General features: G+C 32.6%; 1 protein-coding gene and 1 long non-coding RNA gene across 5 annotated transcripts in view; one reads left to right on the top strand and one right to left on the bottom strand.

The window, feature by feature from the left end:
• The window catches only part of LOC139810393 (uncharacterized), a 53647-nt gene that overhangs the window by 22297 nt on the left and 19301 nt on the right, over window positions 1-12049 (top strand). For 2 of the 4 annotated variants that reach the window (XM_071773907.1, XM_071773906.1), the window contains exon 1: window positions 2486-4050. The exons of 1 other annotated variant lie outside the window; for it this stretch is intronic. In XM_071773907.1, coding sequence (XP_071630008.1) covers window positions 3959-4050 — 92 coding nt within the window. In that variant the 5' untranslated portion in view covers window positions 2486-3958. Of the gene's footprint in view, window positions 1-2485; window positions 4051-12049 lie in introns of those variants that run through there. One more of the 4 variants, XM_071773909.1, reaches the window with a different exon arrangement.
• On the bottom strand, window positions 4262-11706 carry LOC139810395 (uncharacterized). Its single transcript, XR_011731314.1, has 2 exons — window positions 9436-11706; window positions 4262-7932 (listed from the first exon to the last, which is right to left on the bottom strand). It is a non-coding gene; the product is annotated as an uncharacterized lncRNA (long non-coding RNA).

Here is a 12049-nt window from a genome sequence, read left to right as displayed (position 1 = left end):
TTCACAGAACAAAATAATGCAATAAAAAATATTGCAATAATGATCGTAACTTGGAAACTAATAAAATAAATAATTCAAGAATAGCTCAATAAAGAAGACAATTTTTTATATAAATAAAACTGCACATGTTAATTGCATCATTATTTAATAAAATCTCAATTTTATAACCATACATTTTATTTTTATAAGAACTTATAAATCGAAAATCGTAATCTCTTTGGCTTTTCAATACAGATGGAAAACATAAAACTATATGAAATTTTTAAGTTTTCTATAAATTCCATCTATATCACTTTCTTCCTTATTTCTACTAATTTTTTTATTATTTATAATACAAACATTTTCAGCATTTGAGCTAAATAGAACAACCTGTGTAAGTGTTATTTTTCGAAGCAATTAATTTATGTACGTATGTACCGTTATCTAACTTTCCTCGACAACTTGCACATGTTGCGAGTTCTCTATGCCGTCTATGCAACGTGCCCTGTTCCCCTGAGCTGGAATAGCTTGATGCTACTTAGAGGAAGAGACCCCCTCAGGCCTCAGAAATTCATTCGTGAACATTCCACATAATTTCGTGTCGGCAATGCTGTTTTCGGCATGGCAGACCGTCGCGTCGAGCATTGCTCGCGATTTAGAATACTCGGTCCGCGAAATCACCGGTATTGTCAGGATTATCCGCGACAAGGTCCTGCCACGAGTGCAAACATAAACATATTTCCTCTTCCATACACTTCAAGCGTACGGTGCGACCACTCGACATAGAAATTTATACGAGTTATAATCACGTATACGTTATACATTGCTTCTACATTCCGCGAATTTTTTGTCCTTGTTCATAATATCGTCTGAGATATAAAGATTTGCATATGTAAAAGAAAAATTTTGATAATAATAAGTATCAAATATAGAAACAAGTGTCGTTAATTTTCTTTGTTATATTTTTCCTTGTTACGGAAAATGATAAAAAGAATGTATTAAAAAGATTTTACTTTAAGTAAAAAAAAATTGTAGTTGTTTTGGTTGATTTGGAGAATTTATTTAAAAAAATATTTAAATTGCTATCGCGGAAACGAGGATCTTTGAGTAAAACTTAATTAATAGATATTTACAGTTTCAACTACGATTGATCTTTGCGAGAGTCCCGCGTTTTGAGTACTGAGTTATGTGGCGAATAGCCAGATTTCAGATTTCTGATGGTGGTCATGACGCGGTTATAAACGTGGCATTCGTTTAGCGTAGCCTCTCTCGTCACCTAATAGTAACAAGCGTTTGTGTATCGCCATCATCGCAAACCGTTAAATATTGTCTGCGTTATATCATGTTGATACTTGCATCTTAATGGGGTAGGAATATGGACGACGTTAATTGTTATTGCACGTATTAATTGAAGCGACTCAGACTGTTCCTCTGTTCGTAATTAGCAGCCGTTAGAACGTGCTGCATACGACTCGTAGTTTCGCGAGAGTGGATCGGAACGGAAATCGATCGAGATAGTGAAATATCTGCCCGATCGTCGGGGTCTTAATCCGGGCAATGATCCGTTGCGTGCGGCCTTTAATTGGTCAGCCCTCAATGAGCTTGATATTACGGATCCGGCGATAAGACTACGTGTGCAGACTCGAGGAATGTACGATGTAAAGATTGTAAAGGATGATCTTGCGAATTATGTGAGATGATACGCGTCTCTTCCGTTAAGTTTAACATTTTTAAATAAGTAATTCTTCGTTGAGATTATCTAAATTTAATTCAGTATATATTTAATTGTTTGTAAAAAATATTTGTAAGATATTGTTAAAGACATTAATATCTGTAATTGAAAACATTTTAAGATAAAATCTTAAAATCTAAACTTAATTTGTTAACTTTATTGGAAAGAGTAAAGATAAAATTGTTGTAATAATTCTAAGAAAACTATAATAAAAACGGTATGTTATCAAAATATTCAATATTTTCTGCTCCAACTTTTATAAACTTAGATATTATTGCAAAACAATTAAAAAGAAACAGAAGAAAATATTTAAAAAAATTTATTGACATTCTTTATTATTTCTTTTTCTTTCTCGCTCTTAAATTCAACAAAGTATAGGTATTCTATAAAAGTTTATAAATGTATTTAATAATAATAGATATTATAATATTAAATTGTAATGAATGCCATTTTGCGTTTACTATTTTTTCAAAATTGTTTCCATAAACTTATAAAAGTATTGAGCATCTATGAACATTTATAAAATATTTTTTATCTTAATCAATGATTGAAAAATACTCAATAAAAAGTCTTTCGTATTCTATTCTGCTAAAAAAGAAAACGCAATTTTCATTTTCCTAAGAATTAACATGAAAAAAGACTTTAGAAAACAATGCTAGATAAAGAATGACACTATTTATGAATATCCAATTTGGCCCCACCTGTGCTTGAGGGTGCGCGCGCGCGCAAGTACTTATGAAACCTGCGCGGCACGCGGCTCGGCGACCAGTCCGATTCCTCGTCGCAGTGCGATACGGTCGATAGAAGCAAGCCACGTAGTGTAGCCACGGTGGTTGTATTGAATTGCAGTAACGAATGCGGTGCTACCGCATGGCATACTAGGGTCACCCCCAGGCATCGCGAATCACTTTACACGCTTCTCCCTCTCTCGACATCGCGACGTGCCCGTTCATTTCGCTCGTGGATACTGAAGAAGTCACGACCACGTGAACGAAGAGTTATAGTTGATTTCGGAATATTTATCTCGTGGACTGTTCGTCAATATTATAGTAAAACTTTACTGTGTGGTGCAAAGAATAATTTTTATAAAAAACATTGTGTTTACAGTTGTATATAGTTTATATACAAGTATATTAACCGTTCTGCATGAATGTGTTTCATAAATAACTGTCGGAAATTTTTGCGGGAGTTTTTCATAATTCTTTTGCAAAAATTTAAGATCATTTAGTTTTTTTCTACTGAACCTTGTTTGCTGTCGACCTCGAAGATATAATAGCCGTATGGAGATTTTACTTTATACGATTTTCTAAGGCTTATTACTTGCGATCTTGGAGAACAAAGGTGTCTCCGGGGTGTAAAGAATCTTTAATGAGACCGCGAACAATCGTCGGAGAAATCGGAAATGACCGACTCACCGCAGTCACATGAATCCTTTTACACCTGCAAGTTGACAATTGCGACATTACGGATGAAAGGATTTGCATAGATCGATCGCTTCAGAGTTTCCCGACGTGGAACCGTCACACAACCGTGATACAAACCTGGAGCAGAAAGAAGCTAGGTTGAAAGAACTGGTAAAAAATACGAGGAAGAAGGTGTACAAACAAACACGCTTGAACGAACATCAACCAATTATAAACAGACAGAGAAGTGTCACCATTGCCGTGACATTGGATATTACTGTGAAAACTATTTACGTGTCAAGCCGTGACATTGATACCAAGATATTTCGTGAATTCATACCACGACTTTTCGAACTGATCACACAAGAAATCACTGACCTTGGGAAGAGACACGTTTCTCTTCTATTTTTCGTTCCGGATCGTTTGATTGAACGATAAATCCATTGAGATTTGCTATTGAAAGATCAGTGGTTCATTTACCGAGCATATCTACTGGTCCAGGATAATGATGTCTATGTTAAAACTCGGCTCTTCTTCCGTCAGATATCGCGAACATATCTTCGAGTCAACTTGAAGGGATACGCGCGTGGACTACAGAGTGCAACTTAAAGGGAGGAAGTTTGCAGACGTGGGTGTAGAGACGCCTGGCGAAGTATCGATCGACCTGCATCTTGAAGAGGATGCTCTCTTCGGTCTCGTAGGAGCAGAATTCTCGTTGTAGTCACGTGTCGCGTAGAACGCGTGGATAGACGCAGCAAGAAGGAGAGAAACGAGGGAAAAGCCAGAGTGAGTGGGCGAGGAAGGAGGAGAGACGCTTTCCAACAGGCGACACCGCGACGTCGTCATGGAAAATCGATTCGCCGCCGACCACCACCCCGCTACAACCACCCGTCGCAGTGCAATGACCTCCAAACCGGGAAGATCCTATAGCGTGAGGTAAGCAGCTTCGTAGTGGCGATTATAGGGTCGTGACGGAAGAGAGGGCGGGAAAGCGATGAGTTAACTGAAGAAAGAGCCTGGCCCCCTCGTAGAAAATAGCCGCAGCTTCACGCTGCGTCCCGACGTCTACGACTTTCGCAACGTTTTTCTCTATTTTACTTCCGGCCGCGGCTTTCCGAGAAACGTTTTTAAACCTACAGCCTCATCGTTTCTTTTTTTTTTTTGGACAGAAAAGAAAAACATCAACTTCTCTTGTGAAGCTGATGTTTTACACGCGGCCTTGTTAGGATAAATGAGAAAATGCAGCGTGTTATTTTTTGACATTTTAATTTACCATGAAACTAATTAATCAAATGTATAATATAACTGATATATTAATTGTAATGAATATTTTGTAATATTAAATTAGTTTAGATTTTTAAAAACTTTTTGGAAAAAGTGCATATTTAAAACTTGTTCAAGCAAATTATAATCTTGATTTTAAAGAATTTATTATATATATCTATGAAAAATGCATTTCCTTTGATTTACATCTTCTTGATGATAATAGAAAAATTTGAAACAAATCGTGTATGTATACGTGTGTGTGTGTGTGTGTGTGTGTGTGTGTGTTTTAATCATTACTTGTTTGGAAAAATGACGATTGTATTAAGTTGAAGTTTTTTGTTTGTGTCATGTGTTAAATTGTTTAATTCACGTTTTTAACAAGAACGAATATCGAAGAAAAAGTAACTTTAAGCTAAAGTTAAAATATTTTTTATTTATGCCAATCTCACGTGTAATAAATTATCAAAAGGATTAGCATTTCATTAGTTAAAGATAGAGGAATTTCAGCGACTCTTTATTTCACTTTTGTTCGCGTCTTTTCGAGGTCGGGATTTAAGCTGGGCAATCTAAAGCGGAAAGCAAGGTCGTCTCTTCGCAATACGACGCAAGCACGATGAAACAAAAATGTATCTTTTCAAACATAACACTCCCCATAATTCGCGTGCGTAAGCACAACTGTCGTAAAACATTGATTCTGTATTTAGATTGTGTATAAAGAGACTATTCTCACTGTAAATGCTGTCTAATTTTAGAAGGCATATTGTAAACATCCGAAATGACGTAAATCTAAATATATTTTGGATATACACAATATGAAATAAAATTCGAAATTACATGATCGCCTTACACGAGTTAAAATTATGCATACTTATCTTAAATTTAGCCCTTAATGTAGCTGTCCAGGTTTTTAAGTTCTATGAAATATCACGTTCAATGTCAACATAAGAGATAAAGAGACATATACCTTTAATGCTGAATATGCAGTCGGAATACAAAGCAAAGCGTTCGTAGAACTGATGTGCGCTTTCTGTGATTTCGCGCATCCTTCCAGAAGAATTCGCCGGCGGACGAGTTGTGAGATAATTGACGGGCATAGTTATTAGTTATTATTCCAACTTTGCAACTTCTTTGTGCACAAATGCGCATCAATCGTTGAATTCTCTTTAGGAATTAAGATCGCCAGTCTTTGTGATCCCTCTCTGTAAATGAACATATTATAAAATACTTCGTGCATGTGCACTTCATGCATCTGTAAAGTGCATGCAAGCAGCTTGTAACATTGGATTAAAACTGTCTGTGATCGTTGAGAAGGATAACGTTTGCCCTTTACTCGCGGATTAAATCATTACAGCGCTCAATATGTTAAAAATGCGAAAGCAGATAATAAATTGGCCTGTGGAACATTAATTATAATATACTCATCAGTAAACGAATGAACGTAATAATTAAATAATAAATAAATTGTTGTGGCTCAATGAGTTAATACAGTTTGCTTTTTTATGCAATTATCGATTTTCTTCATATCTGATGATTGATTATTTTTTCATACTTGGTTGCAATGTGACTTTGCACTTTTTCACTCTCTACATTGCGCTTGACCTTAATGATTAAAAATATATTACAGTTACGAATAAAAAATAAGTGGTTTTTATAAAAAATTCTGGTTGCCATTCTATTATTGATTTAATTTCGAAAAATGTATATTAAATTTTTTATTTCGTCGTTATAAATATTTTTTCATGACTTTCATATGATATACGTATAGAGACTTTCTAATGGAAGATAATTTTCTAGAACTATACGATAATTATATCCAATTTATTACGTAAATTTACGGAAGACTTTAGCGAGATGTTCGAATGACTGATTGATGAGATATTGCATAAATATGATTCAAATAACATGGCAAAAACAAATTATCTTATCACCCACTGATCGAAGCCGTTTAATGATTACATTATATGAGTCGACGACAGCTGGGAACTGTAAGAAAGATCGATTCTCATTAATTGAACAATTTTCAGCGCCATCTGTGTAGTCCGGCTTAATTAAATCTTAATTTAAGATTTCATCGAGCTCACTCGTAGTTTCGGATTGGAACAATATGCTCCAGAAAGTTAGATCACCTATTTCCGAGACCTTCGGAGCGATTCAACAAGATTTCATTGTAACCGGTAACGGTGGGTTTCCGCCGTTTGTTCAATGCGCGCACGATGATGTGAATATTTTTTTAAAGAAACGTTATGTAATGCAATTGAATCCGAAGACGTGATGCATATAAAAATAAACATGAAGGCAATAAGACTGGAATAAATGGAGATTTGAGAATGAATAGAATACCAAATCAGATTGCTGTATTTCACGGCAATAATGCAATTAATCTTGAAGATATAGACATTACGTGACGAGAATTAAAGTATTTTATAAGAAAAGTTACAAGGATTTACGTATTTACAATAAAACAAAATATACCATCAAAAGTTGCATTTGTCAAAGCTAAGGAAGTATTTCTATTTCTCTTTTACGTTGATTAATGAATAAAAGCATGTATAAGCAAATTTCAATAATATGCCACGAAATTTAATTTTTACAAATTGCGGTGCAATCTTCTGAGAGACGTGTACGCGCATCAATTTAACGTCCCAAGCAACGTGTCATTAATCACGCAATGAGTACGTTATATCTCGTACGTTAAAAGGTACATGCCGCAATTACGTAAAAAGGAAAGGATGTGTAACCAGGCGGCCTGTCGCACAGTGAATAATTGCCTCGTGATTGCCGCATTAGTGTATTCGGAATATCGCGTTTTACGAGACGCTTTTAGTTTGATGTTTATACTCGTATACACGGAATATCCCAGGAAGTTCCATAAATCAATTAAATTTTTTTATCAATCTGAAATTAATTTGCCAAATGTCAAATAGTCTTGCTAATAGTTTTCAAGCAATATACAATTGAAAACAAAATATTAAAATTAAAAGAATACGCATTGCTTGTTTACATTTTTGGACATAATCTTAATCTAATACTTAATTAAATATCAAAAGTATATACATATATTGTACTGCATATTGAAACGTTAAAAAATATTACAAGCGTTTTTCCTTGAAACTTTCTCTAAAAAAAATTGACTTTGTTAAAGAAACTGTGATTAAAATTAAGGTCGCAATAAATCGTAGTTTTATCGAGATCTATTTTAAATTAAAATTTATATTTTTTCTCATTCCGCGTAGGTGATGAAGTGGAAGACGAAAGTTTATTCATCACTATGAAAATATCGTGGTGTAAAATTATTACGTGGAAAAGATCGAATGTAGCATGAGAAGTCAATAGATGGACAATGATTTTACCAAGCGTTGTGTATTTTTATTATCATTAAGCATTATTACATCAGATTTCGAAATAGCTCTCATAGCGAAAGGTGTGGCGTGGGAAAATTAAGCTCACTAGTCTTGTATTCATCTTGCGTGTCTTATACTCGCTGTGCTATTACGCTGTGTGTTTCGCATTATCGTTTGTGGCTCATCGCCGGCACGTTACCCTTATTATTGCCTGTAACCGAGAGTTAATCTTCCGATTCGCTGATAGGAATAGTCGAGCTAATGGATACGCATGATGTAGCTTTCGAAGAGAATAGACATGGATGGAAAATCGATTCAATTATATTTATCCAAAGTACTATTATTGATACGCGTAACTATTATTTTATATGCGTATATAGATGTATGCGCTATGATAATAACATGCAACACTAATTAAATCTTCTAGAGTTTTGATTTAGAGACTGACATTGCAGATATTATTAAGCTTACTATTTTATTAGTAGAAACGCTCTTAAAATAAAATATAATACATATTTAAATTTTATTTTCTGAAAATTAAAGGGAAGTTAAACAAGTTAAACACTTTTTCATTTTTGTGTCATTTTCATTGCTATCTGTTAAAAATAGATAAGGACGTTATAGTTCCTAGCTTTAGTGTGCATGCGTGTGCACGATATGTTATCTGTTGAATTGACGTATGACGTATCGTAATATGTACCACACCTTTGCATTATCGTGATAAGTCTATTATGAGTTATAGTACGGGAAAAGGAACAATCGTCAAAGTAAACTGAATCGTCGATAAATTCCATCTGCTACAAAAAAGCAGGAGAAGGACGTGCGACATAATTCGATAAGAAAAGTATTATTGAATAGGTATATGAGTATTATTTTATTTTGTTGGTAGCTTTTACATTGATTGCAATTATTTTTATTTTTACATCTAATTTTTATTTTTACTTATGTTAGAGATCATGTGTATTTTGTATAAAAATCGTAGAAAATAAAATTAATATTTATTTAAAAAAATGCCATATATGTGTGTTTTAAACAGAAATAATAAATTTTAAAAATAATAGATTTAAATAATAATTTATATGCATACCCCTATTTTAAAAAAATTTCCGAAATGTGATTTAGACAATTTTTAAATGGTTTATCTCTTAAAAAAACTATACATTTCCATGATATTTCGTCGCGATATTAATTCAATAAAATGCTAAATTGCACAAGTATTAGCTATAATAAGATTCTAATATGCTAATTTATTGCTTGAGTGAATAGAATATTAGATTTTGATTGACCCTTTTCTTCTTGTTGCAATTGAATAAAATTACATTAACTTTCAGAAGTAATTAAATGGTGTTTTATTATGGACATTAACTATTAATTCAGTTGAAAATTAAATGCTTAACTTTTACTTGAACTTTGAGCAAATAGAATCTAATATACGCGTCAAGAAATTACTTGATATATACTTGTTAAAAAATGCATTCCAGTTTTTGCATTGATTCCAAAACATAATCGAAATATAATTATTGAATAAAGTACATGTTTTTGCAAGTCTGTACAAAATTTAAAAAGTCTTATCTCAAGACTTCAAACTTTGATCAGGTGTGCTTTGATCATATAACATGTCAAGATGATAAGGTGTTAATTGACGTTAGAACGTCCTCGCAGTTGATGACGTTATATGTGTACAATATACAGTGAGTCAGAAATAGTACAATACCTTTAGATGGTTCCGAAGAATGGTATAATAAGTATAATCTCTTTCGTCAAATCATATTTTTTTCTAGAGTTATTAAACTCATTAATTTTTCCTGCAACGGAAAATATTTCTATTCTTTGTTACAGTAAGACATGAAACCATATGTTTTACTATATCATATGAAGCGAATTTAAAAATTAAAAATTAAATATGTAATAAAATAAATTTTCGCCAGTAATAAAATATAATCAGTGTTTAATGATCGGCCTGACTGGCAATATATTGGAAATTATAACGACGTTTCGACCTCTATTTTGGGTCCTTATCAAGTTTATGATGGATCAATGTGCGTCAAACAATATAAAATTAATCATCGTTACGTTTTAACAAGGCGGGTGGAACAGATATAAGCTTTGTGCGGCATGACCGTCACGTATAGCGCCCGACGAACGACTGGTCATTAAACACTGATTAAATACGTAAATTTTTGTACTACAAAGTTATTTAATTTACATCACATATTATATGTATATGATAACAAATGTTCAGAATTATCTAAATAGAGTTCTATTATATATTTTCTCACATCTCCGATCGAAGAAAGATATTTAAGTTCTGTCTCTCAAACAATTTACCCTATATTAAACACAATGAAGTCTATTTGTATATAGCGAAGTTGCTTAGCAAATTGTATTGTTAGCAACTTTAATTTTTAGCATTAATAACGATGTCACTTTTCTAATGTCTGCTATAAATAGTCGCCAGTTTAAATAATGATATTGATTCAAGTTTTGTACTTGGTCTGTTGTCTGTACATCTCTTTATATCTGTATCTATCAACAAAAGATAAACTTTAAAGTTAAAAAAGCGGATGCATTACATTTTGACAATATTTCTTATGCTTTATGCCAATAAATTATATTAATATATATATATTTTATAGTAACAGAATTTATATTTTTATGAACTTTTTGCTATTTAAATTTATTTTATAAATTTGCTTGTTAAACGATACAATTTTTAATTTGTATTATTATGTTATATATACATATAAATAATACAATTTTTATATTCAATAAGAATTATTCGCCAGTGATGAAATAATAATTCGGTATAGTTAAACGGCCTGACTGGCAAGTTTTATTAAGTATATCACAACGACGTTTCGACCACTAATTTGGGTCCTTTTCAAGTTATTTTAACAATGATGGATCATTGTGCGTCAATTATATAAAATTCGTGGCGAGTCGGAAAAATACGACGGTCTCATGTGAAGGCCGGAAAAGTTTTCCATCATTGTTAAAATAACTTGAAAAGGACCCAAATTAGTGGTCGAAACGTCGTTGTGATATACTTAATAAAACTTGCCAGTCAGGCCGTTTAACTATACCGAATTACAATTTTTATAGTAAAGAGGTTTGATAAAAAGTGAAATGTACTTTTGTACTTTTTAGCTCTATATTTTTATATGTTGATAGATCTGAAATTGTCTTTCGCGAAAGTTCGCAGAATACTTTTTCAAACCGTTCGTCGAAATATATTAGTCGACAATGGTTGTTGCGCAAACCACTGACTAATTATCGGCTATTACGTCTAACTGATGGCGCGGTTCTGATTGCGTCAGAAGCCTATTTGTATAGTCTCTTCTAATGTCAGATCAAAGCTAAATTTCAATGTTGGATCGGAGCGGTCTAAGATTCGAGATCATGCAGAAGAAAATCCAGCTTCTTCATAAAACGTTCACATTCGCGAGTTCATGTTAAGTGCTTTGCTAACGTTATCTAAAGGTGCTATTAAAAAACACTTTATGACAACCTCGATGACAACGAAGACTTCTATCTTGTTGCGATTATTCTTAACTCTTGTCTCAGAATAATTGCGTATCAGGGAGAAGTTTTAGAAGCGCTACCTTCTATGATTTATAATATATGTGATACGCTTGAAAGGTTTTGTAAATGTAATTTAAATTTTAGTAAAGATTACAAGTGAAGCAAATGTATTGAATCAGAATCTTTTTGTTATATAGTTCAAGGATGAATATGTCATGCAAAATCCGAGGCAAGATCTTTATGGTACTAACGTTTGTGAACATAGGTTGTCTTTCATCTCTGAAGACAAAGCCCGGTTTGTCGTAGCACAATTTTTTTAAAAAGATTTGTTTTATTTATTATTTTTCTTTCTTTTTAAAGAAAAACGGATGCGCATAGAGAGAAATATTTATGATACATCTGATATATTTTTTAAAATTTCTGGTCTTATATTAAAAATTTTTCATTTTTTAGGAATCGTATAGGTACTCAATTATTATTTTTGAGGAATTTCTAATTTAATCATAAGAAAGATTTAATTATAAAATATCTACTTATTACTCATTATGCTTAATGTTAGTCAGTGCTAAATGGATGATTAAGTTTGATATTAACAATTTTAAAGATTCTTGGAACTTAATTTACATTACTTCCAAAATTAGTACCTTTAACCTTATATGTATGCTGTATATATGTATATGCTTTCGATAATGTGCAAATTACTTTAAAAATGTTATATGTATTTATATATTTATTATTATATTGAAATAAGAAGTCCAAAGTTTATATGTAAAATTACTGAAAAAAGGTTAAATTGATCATTGAAA

Source organism: Temnothorax longispinosus, chromosome 3 (genome assembly GCF_030848805.1).
Source record: "Temnothorax longispinosus isolate EJ_2023e chromosome 3, Tlon_JGU_v1, whole genome shotgun sequence".
NCBI lineage: Eukaryota > Metazoa > Arthropoda > Insecta > Hymenoptera > Formicidae > Temnothorax > Temnothorax longispinosus.
Note: the sequence above shows the minus strand (reverse complement) of the source record. Positions and strands in the feature narration are given on the sequence as shown.